This window comes from Onychomys torridus, chromosome X (assembly GCF_903995425.1).
Source record: "Onychomys torridus chromosome X, mOncTor1.1, whole genome shotgun sequence".
Taxonomy (NCBI): Eukaryota; Metazoa; Chordata; class Mammalia; order Rodentia; family Cricetidae; genus Onychomys; species Onychomys torridus.
Genome location: NC_050466.1, coordinates 56,407,879 through 56,429,792, shown reverse-complemented (window position 1 = coordinate 56,429,792; position 21,914 = coordinate 56,407,879). Strand labels below are relative to the sequence as shown.

Below are 21,914 nucleotides of genomic sequence, written 5' to 3'. Positions count from 1 at the left end.
CAGATAGGGATGGCTCAACAATTTCCAAGTTGGGCCAAGCTCAAACTAGAGAACAAAGTGGAAGTTTCCTCAGCTCATTACTAACTCCACTATTCAAGATTCAGAATTTAATTCTATTCCATTAAGGAGACAGTAGTTCTGTTTAATTGCCCATCATGGGAATTGCTGGTAGAATAACAGAATGGTGTATCTTATCCAATACACACAGAGAGAGACACTATTTTTGTTTTTTGTTTTTTTTCACATACAGGGTGAAGGTGGCTAGAAAAGCAAGGTCCATGGGAAAGTCTCCGAAATTTGGACTTATAAAAGCAGCCCATATATCATATACCTTGGAAATGATTCTTTAGTCTTTCCTCCAACATCCTATCTCAATTGACATCTTCAACTTCACTCATGGTCCTTTATCTTGCCAGCTGACTCATATTTATTTTGTTTATGCTTTAATATTTTCTCCTATATAACCAAACTAAAGTACCAGATTTATGAGTCACCCATGCATTAAGCTTGCTGACTTTATATTCATACAATCTTGTTCTTACTCCATTAAAAACTAAAGGGAAAATAACATATAGTACTCCCCATTCACCAAGAAACTTAACTATCTGTACAGAAGCTAAAGTATTCATGGTTCCATTGAAAATGATGGTCAGACTCTCAGGAGGGTGAAGGCCTTGTCGATAACTTTCATTTCTGTCATCTCCATCAAAAATTCTACGTTCATCCCTCCTTGTGGGCCTCCATTGCTTCTAATGCCAGATCTATGATTATCCTTTGTATTTCCACTGAACTCTGAGGTTCTCTGAAACAGCAATTTGTCTTACAAGCCTAGGCAACTTTAGCAGTTACTGGTGCTTAATAAATACTGAGTACAGACAAAGAAAGCTTTAGAAGGAGGCATGTGACCAGAAATTTAAGTTTATGGGTACAGGCTGCTGAATGGGGAAGGGTATGTTTTATATAGATGGAGGTAAAATTGGCAGAGAGCAAATTATCATACTTAGGTAAACACCAGAGAGGGAGTCAAAGTCATAGGATACAAGGAGTCAAAGAACTGAATCCTTAGACTCTAATGGTATGGGTGCAAGCATGAATTTGAATAGCAATAAGATATGACATTCCAATTCCTGAGACCCTTAACTTTTTTTGCAAGTAAGAAAAAGAGTCTCTGTTGGCATTGACTTCCTCAAAGGACTGGTTGTCAATTACATGAAATCTTATGCCTTAGAAGAATATTCTTAATGTTAGTAGTGTGTTATTTAGAATAAATTATCTTGTTTTATCAAAGCCAGAATACTTTGAGAGGAAAAGGAGGGGCTACAAATAAGTATCAATTTTAAAAGATACCACAAATGAGGAATGAGTCAGCACAAAATGGCTGACAGTGGATGTCCAAGGAACTGAAAAAGTAAACAGTGATACAATATGTTGTATACTCATTTCTATTAGACTGTCTTTGCCTTTGCCTTGGACAACTTGCTTGTATCTACCTGTCTATTGGCTTGTGTGTCTACCTCCACTCAGCCTATATGATGGCCTTCATGTGTGCCTGTACGCACCTGCACCTGCCTGCCTAGTGATTTGCCTAGAGGGAATAAAATGTATTTTTATCTACCAAAGGCTCTTCACAATCTTGTCCATCTCTCAGCCTCCCATAGGCCTCTTGCTTTCTTTGCATCAAAGCATGCAACCTCACAACATGGCTGGTGGTTTATGGTCATTGACTATTAACCATCTATATCTATATTTTATATATAAACCAATATCTATACTAGCATCTATATTCTATCGGTCTGTATTGATTTCTGTGTCCATATCTATATTCACAACTATATATGTATCAGTACCCATCTCTATACACACCTACACTTATGGATCACTGATGCTGTTATAATGATAATAATTTCAGCTATCTTGCTTTGTTCCTGTGTATTTCTTATTCTATTCACCTTTCCCTCTCAGCCAGTTCTCACCATGGGATACTGTCCTAAGCTTCTTTCCTTTCCATGTTGTTTCTATCTTCTGTTATGCTTCTATTCCACCCTCAGGCCTGCTCTCTCTCTCTCCTAATTTATAATAATAAGTATTGAGAAACTTTTATTTCGTATTGTGTCAAGTTTTCTTAAAGTTTGTGGGGTTTTTTGGGGGGAGGGGACAATGCAGGCCTTCAACTCTATTCCTTTTGCCATCACTTCCCAAGGGTTGGAATTATAGGCACTAACCACACAGCCCAGCTTGTCACATTTCTTTAAAAATGCTCTCTGTTCCCCAAACACTGCACTTCAGGTTAGTGGTGCAGCTCAGTGGTAATATGTTCACATGTGTGAAAGCATAGATTCCATCATTGGCACCACTAAAAAAATAAATTTGTAATTCAGATGTCTCTAAGAAGCAATGAAAGTGGTCCTTTCTAAACACAATGAATTCTAATTCAGCAAATGTATGTGCCTTTGGGAATGTCATGTGATTAGTCTATGTTTTATCATCAGGAAGATGGTAATATTGTTAACTGTGCTGAGGCCAAATAAAAGAATCAGGTGCAGGAAACTGCTTCAGTGTAGCTGCCCACAGCTATTCTGTGGAATTACCTGGGTGCATCTGAAACTTTCTATTTCAGGCTTTACCCCAGACTCAGGCATCAGGATCTTATTGCTTCTTAAGCTATTCTAATATGTAGGAAAGGCTAAAAATTACTAATTTCCAAACTATGAGATACCACACAAGTGTACATTAGCATATGTGGATCAGCACACTTCATTTTATTTTAGTTTTACCTTGTGTGTATTGGTGCTGGCTTGCATGTGTGTCTGTGTACCATGTACATGCCTTGTGCCCACAGAGGCCAGAAGAGAGTGCTGGACCCTCTAGAAATGGTGTTACAGAAGATTGTGGGACACCAATTGGGTGCTAAGAATAAAAATCTGTCTTCTAGAAGAATGGTAGGCACTTTCAACTACTGAGCCATTTCTCCAGCCCCTTCTTCATTTATTAACTCCATGGATCAATAACTCCTTCTAGAAAATAGTCTATCATCTCCATTATAAATAATGGGAAATTATACATGTAGATGAAACTTAAAATTTGTAGTATCTTAGGCCATGTACTGCAAGACTCATAATGAAAGAATTCTCTCATTATTTAGATATCAGACTGCAACTTTGAATACACAAAGCCTGATTCCTCCTTGATTTGGTCCATCACTCAGTAAAGGTTGCAGTTCCACCCAAAGCAACTGTCTGATGCAGATATTATTTGCATCCTAAGAAAAGATTAAAAAAAAAATCTCCTTCAAAAGATATGTAAACAAGTGAAAAAATAAATGCAAAGGGGCTAATTACTAACCATAGATCAGTTTCCCAGTTGTCCTTTTAACTAAGAATACTAATGAATACAGAAATACTCTGTAGTGTAAACCTAGGCTCTCCAGAAACTGATAATTACAGCATCTCCTTGTAATGGCCATAACTCAGTAGGTAGAAGGATTCTTATTATTTATCAGACTCAGTAGTAATAGGGAAAGAACAAGCACTTTCCAGAGGAGTATTATGTTAGACATCTCATGAGTTCTCTGAAAGGACTATAGAAGCTTACTTTTTAAGAAAAAAATAATACAACTTTGGGGAAATGATTCTGATGATTTTGGTTAAATCAAGCAGCAGCAGTCAGAGCAAGTTCTTTGAGTAACCACATGTCTCTTATAGTTTGATAGCTGACCTAGAGCACGAGAAAGCTTAAATCGACACATGATTATCCTATATAAATGTTAAAATGGAACTAATGGCAATTCTTAAGGTAGAGCTAGCTAGCCATTGTTCCTAGAAGCCCTCACTAGCAAGCCATAGTTTGAGTTACTACCTTCTGAAAGAGTATCTGGAATGTATGTAAACCCCCATAAAAGCCAAATAGGAGGAAAGAAAACTAGACATTAATCATAAAAGTCTGAAATATACCTTTATAAAGTCCCAATTCAAGCCTTTAAAAATTGCCTCTTTTTTTTTTTTTTTTTTTTTTTAGTTCTGACTACAAATATCTGGATTACTTTATCTGAACCAACTGAGTGCATCTGTAGCCATGTTGGAAAACAGATGGCATATTATAATATCATACACTGTCTTAACAGAAGAAAGGACTTGGACAAACTATGCAAAACTAACAGAATCCAGGGCGTGAGACAAAAACTACTGTTTTGTTTTTTGTTTGTTTGTTTGTTTTTGTCTTTTTGTCTTTTGAGTGTTCTGAGACTAGGTTCCAAAGACCATATTTCTGCTTCTTTCTCTGTGAGCACAGCCTCCAAAAGACAGAAGGCACTTCTGTGTTCCCTGGCATGGGTAATGTTTAAGGGAAACACAGGTCTTCCCAAGGTTCTCTCAAGAAGCAGTTCCTGGGTTAGCTATGGACTCAAGAGGGGAGTTCTTCTTCCCTCTGTAGCAATTATGGAGAAGAGGAGGGATTTTGGTTACAAAGACTAGAAAAGTGGCCACAACAATCAATCCTATGAGTTTTCACCTTGCTGGCTTGCCAGCAATCCTCACTTGGTGTGGGCTTGAGTAAGGAATAGAGAAGACCCCAAAAATCTATACTAACACATTTATAAAAATGACCTCCACTACCACATCATCTTATTCTTGCTAATAAATGCATAGGCAGTTTGGCTGATACAAAGAAAACAGCCTGTGGTAGGAAAAATAATTTTTCCCTTCCTCTCAAATCTCTACTCAATTATAACTGGACTCTGGCCAACTGTGCTTCCTGATTCCAAATCTATTTCACTAATTTCTTATAATTAAGAATATTTCAGTAGTGTTGGAGAACAAAGACTCACTGTTTTAAACACACACACACACACACACACACACTGTAAATGCTCTTCTCACCAAACTGCAAAACTGCCAACATCTAGACAATGACAGCTGCTCTGGAAACCACTCTTGGTGGTGTCTTGAAGAGTGAAGCATAGAATCTAACTTTGATCCATCAATTTCATATGGCTCTGCCATTCCAGCTCTAGGTGTAGACTCCAGACCAAACAAGTGAAAACAGGAAAACATGTGTGTGTGTGTGTGTGTGTGTGTGTGTGTGTGTGTGTGTGTGTGTGCATGTGTATTGAACTTAGGGACTTGTATGTGCAGAACAAACACTACAAACTATACCCACTTCAGTGAATCTATTCAACCATGTTCATAGCACCTCTGTTCAGTAGTCAAGAGGTTAAAACAATGTAAGTATCCTGTGACAGATGAATTAATAAGTGTGGTATATACATTCAGTGGACTACTATCCAACATTAAAGAAGAATGAATTCTAACACCTATTATAATATGGATAGGTTCTTGAAAACTTCATGTAAAATTAAACCAGCCATATAGAAGAGAACAAATATTATATGATTCCACTTAGATTAGGTTCGTAGAATAAGCAAATTTAGAGAGATAGAAAAGAGACTGGATGTTATTGGGAGATAAATGCAGGAGAAATAAATACTTATTACTAGATCACACACAACTTACCAGTGGCCACATCCAACTTCTAGCTTTGATTTGCTTAGGAGAATGAATACCATTAAAGTGGGAACTGAAAGGTACTTGGAAACCATTACTCAAGCAGTTAAATCTCCTGTACCTTCTATATCTTGTGACATTGTCTTACATTGTTCTTAGGCAGACACCATCTTAGAGCTGCAATGCCCTGCTTAGGAGATTTCTTTGAAGGGTTGTACTGTTTGCTTTTGTAAACTTGGACACAAATTGGAATCATTTGAGGGAACAGAATATGAATTGAGAAGACACTGTCCACAGATAGACCTGTAGGTAAGTCGATAGCAGTATTTTCTTGACTAAGGTTAATGTGGGAGTACCCAGATTACTATAGGTAGTGCCATGCCTAGAAAGTGTCCCTGGGTTGTGTAAGAGAATATGCTAAGTCAGCCACAGAGAACATTCCAGCAAGCAGCTTTTCTCCATGGTGTCAGCTTCAGTCCCTATTTCCAGGTTCCTGCTTAAGTTCCTGCTCTGACTTCCCTCAGTGAGATACTGTGACCTGGAAGTGTAAGCTAAATAAACTCTTTCCTCTTCCAAGTTGCAAACCATCAGAGAGAGTTAGTTTAGTGTAGCAACAGTAAACAACCAAAGAAAAGGGTGATACAAAAATCATGCAAATGGACAGTAGTAAGTGCATAACGCTATGGATGCTACTAAATAATACATCCAAAATGGCTTAAGTAGGAAATTCAGTGATGTATATTCACTTAATACAACCAAAATAAGACTATCATAAAAATCTGTAATCTAAACCAATATACGAACAAAAATTTATAGCAAAAGGTTAGAAAAACACATAATCCTTTTAATAGATGACTCAGTAACATTCTTGACCCTTCCTTGAAAATGTTTGAAATAACCAGATTTTTCATCATTCTTCAGTTTCTGACAATGGATGCAACTAACCATTTAATAGTGCACACTTATGCTGTGAGCAAGAATTGCCATACTATGGAGGTAATTACCAGTGATCCAGTTATCCAGTCAATAATCCCACATACATGCACATGTAAGCAACCCTAAATCAAACTCAGTGAGTTATTAGAAAAATAAAAAGATAGAGAAGTAAGATGGGGACATGTTGAGAAGTTTTCAGAGGGAAGGGGCATACAAGAGGGAAATAGAGGGACAATATGATCAAAAAACATTCTATACACATATGCAGTTGTCAAAGAATAAATAAAACCTTTTTAAACAAAACAAAACAAAAACATTGGCCAAATTCTTTGGCCTTTTTAACCTACTTGATGAAGTAGTCACGGCCATCTCGGTTTGTCATCATCTCCCATCCATAGGGTGGCACCTGGTTCAAGGCCCAGGTTCCTGAGGGAGGCGGCCAGCCTGAAGACTTGGTCCTGTGGCTGGAAAAAGAGAGAGCATCATCACCTCTGACTCTTGAACATACCTTTGAGATCACTGCACAAGAGTTAATGTCTTATTCCTCTAAATTGTGAGCTGTGTGCATAACTGATCATATACCAACTATAAAGAATGTCTTGGTATCAGACAGCAAGCTTGGCATTTTGCATGCAACAGAGCACTTATCTTCTATAGAATACACATAATAGAAGTATACTCATATACTATATGGATAAGAAACCAATGGGTTAGTAAAATTAAGTAACTTAGTTGTGGGAAGCATTGATCAAAGTTCTTTGTAATTCTGACCACAAGAAACATATAAGATATGCCACATATTTAGGCAGTTCAGGCATATACATAGTATTCACATTGTCATATAAAGAAACACACATGAAGATAAGTCAAAGTTTTATACTTTTTAAAAAAAGCAAGGTGAAGTTTCCTGGATTTCTATGACCAAAATATAAAATGTATATTCGCAGTAACCACATGTCAAACAAAGTCAGTCAGAGAACAGTAGATAAACCCTCACTGTTAAGATGCAACAAATATTCACACATTATCTTTTCCACTTTCTAAGGTCCCAAAGTCAATTTTTCTATCAGTATAGTGAAATATTGGAGAATATTTTCTATACATCTGTGTTCTAAAAGCAAAAGAAACAGCCTATGACTCCTATGACAAGCCATTGTGACAGGCAGCATTGCACAGTCACAGTCCATAACTGGATACCTGTAGCCAGTTTCTGAAGTGATCACCAAATGCTGGTTTGTATTCTTCATCCCTGCCTTCCCACAAATGCCTAACACTTGTTCAGTCCTTACCCATAATACTGGAAGGAAGCAAGGAATGTCATTTTAGCCTTAGTCCACATCCCTTGTCAGGTGGTTCCTGAGATCAAAGAGAAGTAGCTCATTTGATAGCCAGCCTCTAAGATCCTACAGTGGTTCCAAATGCCAGACTGTCACCAACCAAAGGGAGCAGGTAAAGAGTTTTGATGTTTGCAGGGGGTCATCGTCAGTGCAGCAGCAGCCACCAGAGTCCTTTACACCAAGAAAGAAGCTCTTTCTCTGAGGTGATGAATGAAGAACAGCCTAGAGAGTAAATGCAGGCTGGGCATGGATTCCACTTGTCACCTGCTTCCCTGCTTTAGCTGTCTTCCTTAGGATGCAACTTGCGCAGCTTTACATGGTGGCTTTCATGTAGCCTGTTGCCCTCCTATGGTGAATATCCAAAGCAATACTTCTCTCTTCAATGGCCTTGCTCTGTCCTCTGTAGGCACATCTGTCCAGCCAATGACTCAACCTGTGTCAAGAGATGCGAGCCCACTTCCTGTGACTCCTCCACAGGAGAGGAAGATCTGCATAATTTAAACCCTTTTCCGTTACTTCTCCTTAACTTCCTTTCAGTATTGTTACCTCCTCCAATAAAGAGTGGGGATTCAAAGTGTTCACAAAATTAATAGGAGTGGTAAATTTAGAATGCCACCATAGGGTCATTTCTTTCTTGTTGACTATTAAAAGAAAATACAAGGCCACCTCTTTTGTTTCCCTGGCTTATGCAAATGTCAGCAGTGGCAATTTCCTCTGGTAGTTTTGAAGGAAACAAAACAACTGCTGTTTCCCCCAGGTGAGAGCACACATGAATCTTCTACCCTGAGGTACTATAACAAACAAACAGACACACAAACAAATCCCCACAGCAGTTCCCTTTATGTCAGCAGGGATCACCTTTAGAAAGCTCTCTAAGATGGGACCAAGAAAATAAGTTCTTAGAGGTGTGAATACAGTCAATTTGGTTGTTTAAAACTTTTCCCCAAAGCTGGAATAGATTTAGAAGTGACACAAGAACTATTCTTGACTTTGGAAGGGAACTGATTTACAGAACGTTATGATTTATTTTGGAATCCTAAATTATATATTGTTCTCTTGTTAACCCTTTTCCTCCCTTGGTTTTCTGTCCTGGCCCTTTTCCACACACACATTATGAAATACTAATCATCTAAGGAAAGGCACAGGCTCCCTAATACAATTGAAATGTCAAACACAGCATTCTAATGAGGAGCTGCAGGAAGCTTGAATTCTATTTTATTTGCTGAATTTTATTATATATCACATTCTGTCCTGTGTAGTATGTACACAGTGTAACAAACAACCATTCAGCAAGATGTTTTCAAATAAAGTCTCTGCCTAAAATGAAATGCCAGCACCAGAAACCACTGCTAGACCAGAAATCACTGCTAGACCAGAAACTACCACCAGAACAGAACCATCATGCATACTAACTGTGCTTCTCTAGGTCAAGGAGCATCAAAACAAATGATGGACTAATTAAGATCAGACATCACTACATCTGCCTGTTAATGAGTTGAATTAAAATATGTGGGTCACAAAGGCTTCAGTAAAACCCAGCAAATTAAAAGTGGAAGGAGAACAAACCAAGACTTTTGTAAAGTATCTATCCATGACAGTCTTGAGAAAAATCAAGAATAGATGTCAGAACTAGGGAGGGGCTCCTGTGCAGTATGGTGACTGGGAGACCTGCTTCAACAGATTGTATTGCTTGGGAGATAGTGAATCCTTTCTACTAGCTGGAGAAAGGCTCTAGATACCTCCTTCCTCTGCTCTTATCACAAGGGGTTCACCAGACTCTGAACTATTCCCAGGTGGCCCATTCTTGCACTGGTGGCACAACCTTTTCTAACCAGTATGTTTTGTTTTGTGTATTTTAAAACAGGATTTCATTCTATATCTCAAGCTGTCCGGGAATTCACTATGTGGCCTAGGCTGATCTTGAACTCACAGCAATCCTTCTGTCTCATCTTCCTAAGTGCTGGGACTGTAGGCATGAGCCATCATGCCTGGCTCTACAAAGAATGTTAAGAATTAGCCTTTGTGGGACAGCAGAGTAGGTCAACATGCAAGTAAAAGTAGTGGCTGTTTTTCTTTAACAAATTCAGAAATCATCTTTCATTCCTTAGAAGGGACCAGGCAGCTGGGGTAACACTACAAAATGGACACTGTTCTGTGCAGAAATCTTCATTTGGGGCAATAATGGTCCATGTGGGTGCCTATGAGAGACTCATACCCTTCTTCTTCTGAGTTCTTAGGCACAATTCCAGGGGCTGGGCCCATTGTACAATCTCTTCTCTTTGAAGGAGGTTTTACTTTTCCTATCCAAGAGCATCGCAAACTCAAGATTGCTCCCGACCAGTACTAAGCAGGATCCTAGCAGTTCTGTAGAACTTTCTACCAGTGTTGCTGATGACGGCATGCTGGTTGGTTGGTCCCATTTACATAATTGGCAGGACACTCTATTAAATTAGAAATTTCCATAAATGATTTTAAAGTAGACCTATATCTCATATAACACTCAGGCAATATTGATGTCCACTAGAGGTTAAGAATTGCCAGGTTACAAACAGACTCTTTTCCATTTATTGTCCATAACCTTGAACAAATCATTTGACCTGCGTATCCTCCTCAAGACCTTTTATGTCCTCTGTAAAAGGACTCATGTTAGTGTAAGAATATTAACCCTGTGTAGTAAACTATGTAGCATGGTGCCTAGTACAGAGTCCAGTGAAAACAATATAGGACTCAGAGTGGAAAAGAATAAAAAAGACTCAATCAATTTACCTTCCCAGTCTTGCAAGAAGAGGCTGAAACAAGCAATGATCTTTTCCCATAAACTTAGAAGTGGATGAACTCAACTACTCCAGGGCAGAAGGAATGACAGAAATTTTTTTAACCAGAAACTCTGTGATCTAGGGTACAAAGGGCCAGTTTCTTCTTTTTCCAGGCAAAGCCTTGAGACTCCTTGAAATTCTAATGATCTGTAACTCCTATCTGAGATCATGGCTGTGTGAACCACTTTCAAACACTTACCTCAGCCTTAAAAATAGCGACCTACATTGTCAGGGCTATTTAAATCATTCTAGAAACTCCTCTAGACTGACTGAACTGGTTTGCAACTTTGAGCTTCACTCATCCATTGTTTGCAACAGACAGAAACTATCCATGAACAAAAAAATGATCTTCGTACTTTTTTTGAAATGCGAACATCTATGTATGAATGGGTCAGGCAAAGTTGCAGAACTATTTATGTTAAGTTGACTGGTAGAAGTAACTGATGCTCTCCTGCTGTGTGTCTGTCTCTAAGCTCTGGACTGAATCTCCATGGCCAGTCCATCCTAAGAGTAGTGAGCTCTTAGAAACCACCAGTGGGCAGCCTAGACAACCTGAGTTTCCTTGGAACAGCTCAGCAGCTCATCATCAGAAAGAGGGCCTGAAGGGCTCTGAAATCAGGTTCCAAAACTTGAGTCAAAAAGATGTAAATCCTGTCTCTTACACAAATTTACCCTCTGGTAAATCTAAATCTACCTTGTTTTCCTCATGTGGGAAAACAATTTACCCTCTACTCCATTTCTCACACTGGGGTGATTTTATCTCCAAAGTAATTTAGTAGTTTCTGGAGACAGTTTTGGTGGTCATAGGTAGGGAAAGGTTGTTATGTCTTTTTTAGTCTAGTGGCTAGAGGCCCCAAATGCTGCTAAACCAGGCTTCCCTAGGGCTAGAGAGAGATGACTATTTCACTAAGAGCACTTGCAGAGGACCTATGTTAGCTTCTTAGCACCCATACTGTGGGTCGCAACTACAATTTGTAGCATAATCTATAGTGATATTTTATTTGTATTGAAATGTGATTTTATTTGTATGTTAATAAAGTTGCCTTGAGGTCAGAGCAAGCCAGAGCAGAAGCTGGGTGGTAGTGGTGCACGCCTTTAATCCCAGCACTTGGGAGGCAGAGGTAGGTAGATCTCTGTGTGTTCAAGGATACAGCCAGCGTGGCAGACACACATCTTTAATCTCAATACCAACCATAGAAGACCTGGAGGTCCGTACAAACAGGCAGTGACGAGGAGGTCATGTGGATGGGTTTACAATCAATGAGAAAACAAAACAGAAAGTCTATAAAAAAGATAGGACACACAGCAGTAGGTCTCTTGCAGAGAGGAAGGACAGCAGAAGCAGTGAAGGGTAAGGTTTTCGCGCTCTTGCTCTGACCTCGAGGTTTTTAACTCTGCAATTGGTTCTGTGTTTCTTATTTAACAAGATGGTTACATCTACAATAATCCCTGCAGTGCTTCTTTCTCAGTCTCCTGGGTGCTATGAATACAGGTGTGAGCCAACATGCTTTCCTGGGAAACTAGATCTCTGGGCAGACACCATGTTTTATGTAGACTGTCTGGGCACAGAAACAGGGGTAGTAGGTTAGAGCCCAACTGGAACCATCCTGAACAAAATGGCTGCTGGCATTAAATGGTGAGTTAAAAGAATGCTCAAGACTGACCCCTGCAGCTTTCTACTCCAAGGTCCAAAGAAGTGACAAGAGCTCATGAGCTTCCTTATATATTCAGTAATAATCATATAAGATTGGCAGCTACCATTAATCTCCAGTCTTTGAGACTGTACAGAAAAGTGAATTATTATGTCTGTTTCAAATATGAGAAAACCAAAGACTTATCTATTTGATTATTCATTCTTGACATTGAGTGGCACTATGAAAACACAACAAAATAAATGTTGACAGAGAATCTGATCATTCTTCCTTTTCTGAACTCACAGAAATTATTTTCAGATGAAGCCAAGGTTATGCAGTTTTACATACGGGCTCATAAAGTGGGAAGCATTTTTTTTTCACTTATTTTACTGTCAAGGTTAGTGGTTGGGTGCTATGTAGCTACATCCTCCAAATTAAAACCTTCCCTCCTGGAGGGAGGAAAGAAGCTCATTAAGACTCAGAAAGTAGATGAAACTTACAAGGCCCAGTAAGTAAAGAAAACTGACACGTCTCAGGGAGTTCCTAAAACTTTTAAGGTTTCCAAGAGCCTAAGCAATAACATTTGCCAGAGAGGGGAGACACTCTGATTGGTCAGCTCAATACAAATTATGTATGAAGCTCTAGGGATACAGTATTTCTGAATCATCCTCTATGCTGGGGGTGTGCTTTTTGGTGATGGAGCTGCCTTTGAGTCACCCATGCTACTGTAAAGAACACCTCACTCAAACTCCAGTAAGCAAGTCCAATATTACTAACTTGTTCACTAAGCTATATTTGGGTGTGATCATTTCTTGGGTGTGTTGTTTGTGTCCTGTGTAGAGGGAATAGATGCTTATTTATGCCTCCAGAGGATATTCAAATGACATTGGGTTAAGATGCCCAAATGCAACAGATGCCTCCAAATATCCTCCAACATCAGCTTGCATTTGAAGCAGCTGGTATTCATGCTTGCTTCTAAGTTCACATGAAAATGGGATAATGTAAAGGAAAAAGACAAGGAGAGAGGAAAATTAACAATGGAAGATGGATCTAGATAGACTTTAAAAGCTCCAAGTTTTGAAGACAGCCATGATCCTTCTGTGCCTAGCATGGTGTACTCTGTTGTGTTGGAGAAAGATCTTTAGTATGACCCTGAGGGAGGCTTGTCCTGTAGTATGTTATCCCAATTGTGTGTAGGGACATGACTAACAGGCCTGCTAGATGCTGTTTATCACACTATCCACACAGACATGGCCTGCATTTGATTGTATTGTCCTCTACTTCCAAACATCACTGTCTTCTTATGACGCTTTCAGTGTAGTGCTAACATATTTTGATTTTACACATCAGGTAGCATCTTGTTTTCCTAGGATCCTTTATGGATAGGCTTGGTAGGTGCACTTGAGGAAACCTATGCCATTGAGGTGACTAGAGCATCAAAGCCATCCAGACAGAGGCATCCCACCAGCCATTTAAAAGATGTCACTTCTGTTGTGACAAGGGGGACATGGAAGTACAATGAAGTAAAACACAGCTTTAAATATTAATGTCAAGCCTTACAATAGCACACTATCCCAAGTACACTCATCACAAAATCACTTTAGCTAAGGAGAAACTTATGACTCAGGAGCTTAACTACAGTACAATGACATTTTGAATGTATATTCTGACAATGGCATTAAACATTTTTCCTGATTAGTTTTATTTACTCCATTATATGATTTACCAGCCTACACAATTAAACCACTTGTGAGATGACTTTCATATCAGACCTCTCCCATCCTGTTGTGTGAGCTATGTTTTCTAATCAACTAGGAGAATGAAATCCAGGCTAACTGGTTCTCCTTGCAAAAATAGATGCAAACAAACCTAAGACTCATTTGGTTTTGATAGGGTCTCTGCCTTTAGCCCAGACTGGTCTGGAAAGTCTGGAACTTACTTTATAGCTCAGGCTGGCCTTGAATTATTGGTGATCCTGCTGCCTCAGCCTCCTGAATGCTTGTACTACAAATGTAAGCCACCATGCCTGATACTAAACCTTAGTTTATGAACATTATTATGTCAGGACATCTGATGGGACTGAGGGCAGGTGTCTGGAGTAATTGGATATCACACACGAGAGTCATTATTCAGGTCACATACAGTTCTACCTTGGATTAGACTTTGGAAAAGTACACTTGAATGTTTTAGATGGCTGAATTCTTCAGAATCTAGAAAGATGATTATAAGTTGTCTTAAATTATATAAGACCAGGACAGTCAGGTTTCATTGCTCAAGGAGTAAAATATAGGAATAACATACATACCAAGTCTTGAGTTCTATTTCCTAGAATATGGTCTGCACCTTTTTCTGAGTTTATACTTGAACCCTCCAAAGTAAAAAATTGATGCCAAGTGGATACACTAAGCTGCATAGTCACTCTGTGAGGGCAGTGATCATGGGCATCTTTGATGCTGTGATTCTGAGTAGTGTTTAAATGTGTATAGAATCAACAAAGAAACACAAGTTCTCCTGTGATGTGGTCATAGAATCTTATGCATTAAAACTATAGGTTTTGTCTTATGGACAATAAAAGCAGGTAGGGTGGGAACACCAGGTTTACAAATTGTTGCCTGGTAGGCATTGTGCCAGGCACATTCATAGGTTATTGCTTCTTCCTTGTCACAACAGTTCAAAAGGACATGTTAAAAGCTTAATTATTAAACAGGAGATATAGCCCACCCACCTACATATAAAGGATCCCAGGTTCAATCTCATTACTACTCTCCCCCAAAAGTTAATTATTAAGGCTGGGTATGCATCTCAGTTAGTATGACCTAGTATGCAGGAAGGCCTAGATTCAATTCCCAGAACTGCATAAATAGCATGTGGTGGTGTTTGAATGTAAATATTAGCACCCAGGAAGTGGAGATAGGAAGCTTGGGAGTTCAAGTCATTCTTAGCTATATAGTAAGTTTGAGAATAGCCTGAATTTTAAAAAAATCACCTATGAAAACTATGGACTATATTAAGCATCATGTTGGGGTGTGGCAAGGACCACTGCAATTTAGGTCATTAAACACAGTAGTTATCATTACTTTTTCATGGAAATGTTAACACCTGTAACAAATATTGAGTGACTAGTTTATACCACATGTAGTTCTGAGTGTTAGAAAATAATGTGTAAAAAAGTGGGCTGGGGAGATGTCTCTGTTTGTAAGAGCACTTGCTCTGCAAGCATCAGGACCTACCTAAGTTCAACTCTCCAACACCCATATAAAAAGCCAGACATGGGATTGCCTATTACCCTAGGACTGGAGAAAGGAGCTAGCATAGCCCAAATGGCAAGCTTCTGTTCTGTTGGTGACCTTGAGTAAGGAAAAGAAGGTGGAGCACAATAGAGGAGGACTCCTGACATCTTGCTCTGGCTCTGGTCTCTGCGTATTTGCACAAGGGCACACACGCACACACTCACAAGCATATACCACACACCACACAAGTACATATGCACAAACACACAGGAATCAGAAGACAAAACAGAAAGGAAAACCAGAACTGCTGACTCAGAAAATAAGCATCCACAATCACCTCACCCAGATTTTCCTAGCTTCGCATCCTCCTGAGTTTTTATAAAGCTATTTAAACTGACCTCCCTATCATTCTCTGAACATACACTTTCTATGACCATGTTTTCAAGTTTTTGTTCATTCCATTTTCTTTCACTTGAATGAAATGAGTAGAAAGCAAATTCTGAATATTCTTGTCCTTCCATGATGACCTTGGTGCTCATGAATAGTTTTGGTGTTGATGATGGCATTAATGAATGAGCTTCTACCTTATATAGTATGTTCAAGCCTTGGAGAGTAACATCAAGAAAAATGTTTCCTGCACCCTACACTTAGCAATGTTAGGTATCTTCTTGTTAATATGTTCATTGTAACAACTTCAGTTAGAAAGATTTCTTTTGTGTCTATTATATCTATGCTTGTTAGGATTTGCTAAGTGGACACAAATTAGAGTCACCTGGGAGGAGAGAACTTTAGTTAAAGAAATATCCCTATCAGATCAACCTATGAGCATTTCTGTGTGACATTTTCTTGATTGTTGATTGATGTGTGAGGGCCTCCACCCATGGACAAGTGGTCCTGCCTGTGGAGTAAGAAAGCAAATTGAACAAGCCATGGGGAGCAAGCCAGTAAGCAGCATTCTTCCCTGGTTCCTTCCTCTGCTCCTATTTGAGTATCTACTCTGATTCCCCTGAGTGATAGACTGGCAATGTGTAAGATAAAATAAACCCTTTTATCTTTCATGTTGGTTTGGTCAGTATTTTATCACACCAATAGAGAAGCAAACCAGGACAATATCACTTAGTCAATTGTGATTTCCTTAATGGTGAATATCTAACAGCTTTAGCTTTATATCCTTGGAGTTCACACTGTTCTGATAATGGTAGATTTATTAATCTGACACATGAATTTGTCCAGTTTAAAGGTTCATAAAGGGATACAAAATTGGACAGAAATGAAGAGCTGGAGAATTGGCTCAGGAGTCAAGAGCACTCTTTCAGAGGACCTGTGGTAAATTCCTGGCTTTCATATAGCAGCTCACAATCATTTATAAATCCAGTCCCAAGAGCCCTGATGTCCCCTTCTGGTCTCCAAGCACACCAGAAATGAACATGGTATACAGATATATATGCAGGTAAAACATCCATACATATGAAATAAGACATTTTAAAATTAGACAGAAATGGGAAATTTAACATCACTTTTGGAGAGGTGACTTAAATGTATGGAAGTAATAACCATAGGGTCAAGGAAATTGGCTCAAACTAGTAGCCAGGGCATGCACACAATATACTTTCTTATGAGCCAACCTGGAGTCTGCCTGAGGGCCTAGCAACAGACGCTGTCAGAGTTCCTGATCACGCCCAGCCAATGAGGGGTGGCCACACAATGCCACCATATTGGGACACAGCCTGGGTGCTAGAAGCAGAGTATATAAGACCTTAACTGTTATTGAATAAATGAGTCTGATATTTGCCTTTAACTGACTCCCAGTGTCTGTGCTGTTGATGCCATGCCTTCTCATCCCCTTCCCTGAAGGAGTCATTTGGATCCAGCAACAATAACCCTTTAATTTTACTTGTTGTTAATGAATGACATCTATATCTTTGCTAAAAGAGAGATCACAGATGGACATTAGACCTCCCATGATTCCTCACCCTTAAGTTCAGCATTGGCCAACCAACTCTAAAACAGCTATTCCTTTTTACATTAATAACATGTGTAGGATTTGGCAACTGAACACAGTGCAATAATAGCACTTATTTGAATGAATGAGTAGCTGTCAAGTTGATGGAATTCTTCAAGTAGAGCAATATGACAGTGAGCAGGCAGGCAGATCTAGGATTTTTAAGCCTACAAGGCCAACACTGTACTCAGTAGAACACATTCCTAGGAGGTCGCTGATGTAAAGATAACAAGTCAGAGATCTCAAGGGAAATAAAAGGGCTCGCGTCAACTTTTTGTGCTGACCAATTTCTTTGATGTAAGGTTATTTTCGTTTGATAGCTCAAAGTACTTGAAGCAAGATATGCCTCTTCATAGAAAATGAGTTCATAGTCTTAACAATACCTGACTGTTTCTCCTTATTTTGAGAAATTTCAGTCACATAGAAACATTAAAAGTAGAGTCCAATAAATATCATTGCTTTTTTGTTTGTTTGCTTTTCCCAGGTACAGAGTGTCTCTATGTAGCCCTGGCTAGCTTGGTATTCTTTCTTCTTTCTTCTCTCTCTCTCTCTCTCTCTCTCTCTCTCTCTCTCTGGTTTTTCGAGACAGGGTTTCTCCGTGCAGTTTTTGTGCCTGTCCTGGTTCTCATGTTATAGACCAGGTTGGCCTCGAACTCACCAAGATCCACCTAGCTCTGCCTCCCGAGTGCTGGGATGAAAGGCGTGTGCCACCACCGCCTGGCATGGCCTGGGATTTTTTATGTAGACCAGGCTGACCTCAAACTCAGAAATCTAACTTTCTTTTTTTCCAGAGTACTGGAATTAAAGACATGTGACACCATGCCTGACCAACAAACTCTGTGTTCTTTAGTCATTATCTCTGTTTCTGAACTAGAGCAATGTCTTAGGAGGAAAGAGGGTCTTGCTGCTCTTCCAGGAGACTAAATTTTGGTTTCTAGCACCTATATCAGTAGCTTACAATCACCTGTGGTGATATTTTATCTGTGTACCCTAATAAAGTTTATCTGAATATCAGAGGGAAAATGCCAGCCACTACAGTAAACATAGACGTCAGGAAATGATAGCACATGCCTTTAATTCTACCACTTGGAAGGCAGAGATGCATTTGGATCTCTGTGAGTTCGAGGCCATACTGGGAACAGGGCCAAGCATGGTGGTATATACCTTTAATTCCAGCACTAACCATAAAGGTCTGGAGGTCTGTACAGACAGTCAGGAAGTGATGTAGCTGGGCTGAGAGAGGAAGTGAGATGCAGAACAGAAAGGCATATAGGCATGAGTATACAGGAAGTAGGTCTCTTTGGCAGAGGTAAAAGTGGTAAGAACGTGGCTGGCTTCTTTCTGCTTTTCTGATCTCTCAGTTTTTCACCCCAATGTCTGGTTCCAGGTTTTTTATTAATAAGACCATTTAGCATTTTGTCCTACAACCACCTGTAATTCTAGCTGTTTAAGTAGCCTCAGGGTCTCCCACACTCTCATCTGGTCTCCATAGGCACTTGGACATATGTACACACATATACATGTAGACAAACATCCGAGTTTGTGTGTGTGTGTGTGTGTGTGTGTGTGTGTGTGAGAGAGAGAGAGAGAGAGAGAGAGAGAGAGAGAGAGAGAGAGAGAGAGAGAGAGAGAGAGATCTTTGTTTTTTTTAAAAAAAGATCTCTGGTTCTTATGGGGGATGATTTTACACCTCCAACCCCAGGATCACTTGTCAATGGCTGGTGGGTCTTAGTTGTCACTCCTAGTGCCAATTAAAGAAAGACAATGATACTGATAATTATCTTACAGAGCATGAAGTGGCTCCTCACAGAAGAACCCTCCCACTCCAAATAACAGCAGTAAAGAGGCTGAGCAGTTCTGGCCTACCAAATCAATGGTAAAGACAGTGCCACATGTACCATATCCCCTTCTCCTTATTCATTTAGCTTCTGTTTCTATCCCATCCCTCACTCCTTTAATCCCATGTCTCTACCTGCAAACATAATATGTCACTCTGAATCCACAGGATCAGTCTCCTTTAAAACTGCAACAATACATCCATTAGATTGTATATTACTATAATATTATTGAATGTATAGGCCATGTCCAAATCTTCCAATTACTCTAATAACATTTTTTGAAGTGCTTGTTTGAATCATCATCAAATCCAGTTTGATGATTTGCATTTATGTGTCTCATCTCTTTCTTTAATGATGTTTTAAAAGTGTAAATCTATTATAATCTTAATACTTTATGAAGTGGAATTGTGGTCTTGTTATTCAAATACCAGTAATGATGATGATGGTTTGTAAACCATGAAGTGACAATGAACATTTGTAAACTATGGTTATTCAAAAATACATACTGAAGCACACTGTGACTGCCAAAGCTAATTGTCAAACATCTACTGTTTGTTAATGGAGCTAATGTGCAAATCATTAGAATGTTTATATGAAAAGCACATGATAATTGTGGATAATACAAATAGTAGAAAAGGCCCCTACAGATAACACCCAGAATTTTTCAGAGGACATAATTCAATAGAAACATAAACTGACAGTACATCATCATTCAGATATGGAACACGTGATGGTTAACATTGACTATGAACTTGACAGGATCCATGAAATGAAAAAGCCCAGGAGGAATTACATTTACTAAGTTAATTTAGGTAGAAAGAGACATCTTAAAAGTTGGTGGCACCATTCTCTGGGTTTGGATTCCATAGGAAATTAAAAGGAGAAAGCTAGTGGGACAAGCACATTCATCTCCCTTGGCTTCCTGCCCACAATGCCATGTGACCTACTAGCTCAAGCTTCTGCCCCATGCCTTCACCACCATAATGTACTGAACCCTGGAACTGTGAGCTAACATAAACACTTCTTTTCTTATGTTGCTTTGGTCAGAGAATCCTATCACAGCAATGGAAAAATAACCAGTACTGAAAAGAAGGATCCTAGTTTCTAGAATGATGAAGTGGATCAAGTAGAAATCAAAGAACACCCATAGCAACTTGGTGCTTGTGGAAAACCAGCAGGACAGATAAGTAAGAACATAGCAGCACAATATAGACACTAGAAGAAGATGTTTGGTCTTGAACAGTCTACTCTGACTGCAAAGCCCCTCACAGCTGTCTTGATGAACATAAATCCCAAAGAACAGCAAGGCAAGTGTAGTAAATGCCAGGTACCAATCTATCCCTCCTATCTTTCTTTCTTCCAGAAAAGATCCAATGTGAAAAATGAATCTCTTGCTAGGTTAATTTGGTTTGGCTGATGACACAAGAGAAGATTGGACCATTTGAGTTAAGAGATGATTCCGAGTGGAAACAAAAGTGTTGTGGAGGCCAAGCTTATACAGAGCTACTTTTCTTGCCATCCCCAAGCATCAACTGAAGAGAAGAGTGAACTTTCTCAAGGTTCTGAAGTGATGGTTATGTATGACACTGAAACACTATGATGTTCTGTCCCTTGGATGTGGGTGGATATGGGTTAGAATGATATCTAGGGTGTCTTTTTCTCCTAAGTACCTTTTACCTTTAAGATACTACACTCATTCAGTAAATCATTTGACAATGGTGCTAGTCATTATGCAAGGTAGAGCTGTGACAGAGATAGTACTTGTCTTCTTGGAACTTAGACTATTGTTGAGGAAGGCAGGAATCATGGCTCACCTGACCTGGACATTGTCCCAGCTCTGGACTGTTTCTTGAACCCTGGACTTAATAAAATCTCCTCAGAAGTGCCTTTGTGTACTAGGAAGAGGTTAATGCAAATACCCACAACTGGTCAAAGTGTAGAGAATAAATGTATGCTGAGTGTTCAGCCACAAATGGGACATCCATATCACATCCCTTCCCCCAAAGGCTCAAGCACCACCATAAAAGAGGAGATAGGAGAGAATTTAAGAGCCAGAGGTAAGGGAGAACTTGGTGGAAACAGTGCCTTCTGGATATAACAGGGGCTCTGCACTTATGAACACATGGCAACTGTGGTTGCCTGTAATAGATCAATCCAGTTAAAAAATCCAGTATTAAGTGAGGAGGGGGTCACAATCCCCATCCATACCTGAGGAGATATTGACAGTTGATGGTTGCTAAAGGGTGGATAGTTAACTTTCCTTAGAGGTGTGGATTGTAGTAGATAGACGATCCATATTCCAATTATGTCCCAACACCCATGAACATATGGGTGGTAGTAACAGAACTTGATGTGTTGTTTAAATACATAAATGAATGAATAGATAGATAGATAGATAGATAGATAGATAGATAGATAGATATAGATAGACAGACAGACAGACATGAAGTTGGGAGAGGGTTTGGGATATAGATCTAGGAGTAGTTAGGTTAAGGAGTGGAGGAGGAATATGGTTAAGGTAAACTGTATGCATATATGAATTTATCAATGAATTAATAAAAATATTATATTTAAATTAAAACTTATCAGGAGTTTGACATAGTAAGAATGAGAAGACAGAGAT

At 39.2% G+C, this 21,914-nt stretch overlaps 1 protein-coding gene across 9 annotated transcripts in view; it reads right to left on the bottom strand.

The window, feature by feature from the left end:
• Frmpd4 (FERM and PDZ domain containing 4) overlaps positions 1–21,914 on the bottom strand; it is a 914,754-nt gene that overhangs the window by 221,298 nt on the left and 671,542 nt on the right. For all 9 annotated transcript variants that reach the window (XM_036174309.1, XM_036174310.1, XM_036174315.1 and 6 more), the window contains exon 2: positions 6,782–6,898. In XM_036174309.1, the coding sequence (XP_036030202.1) occupies positions 6,782–6,898 (117 nt within the window). The remainder of the gene's footprint in view (positions 1–6,781; positions 6,899–21,914) is intronic.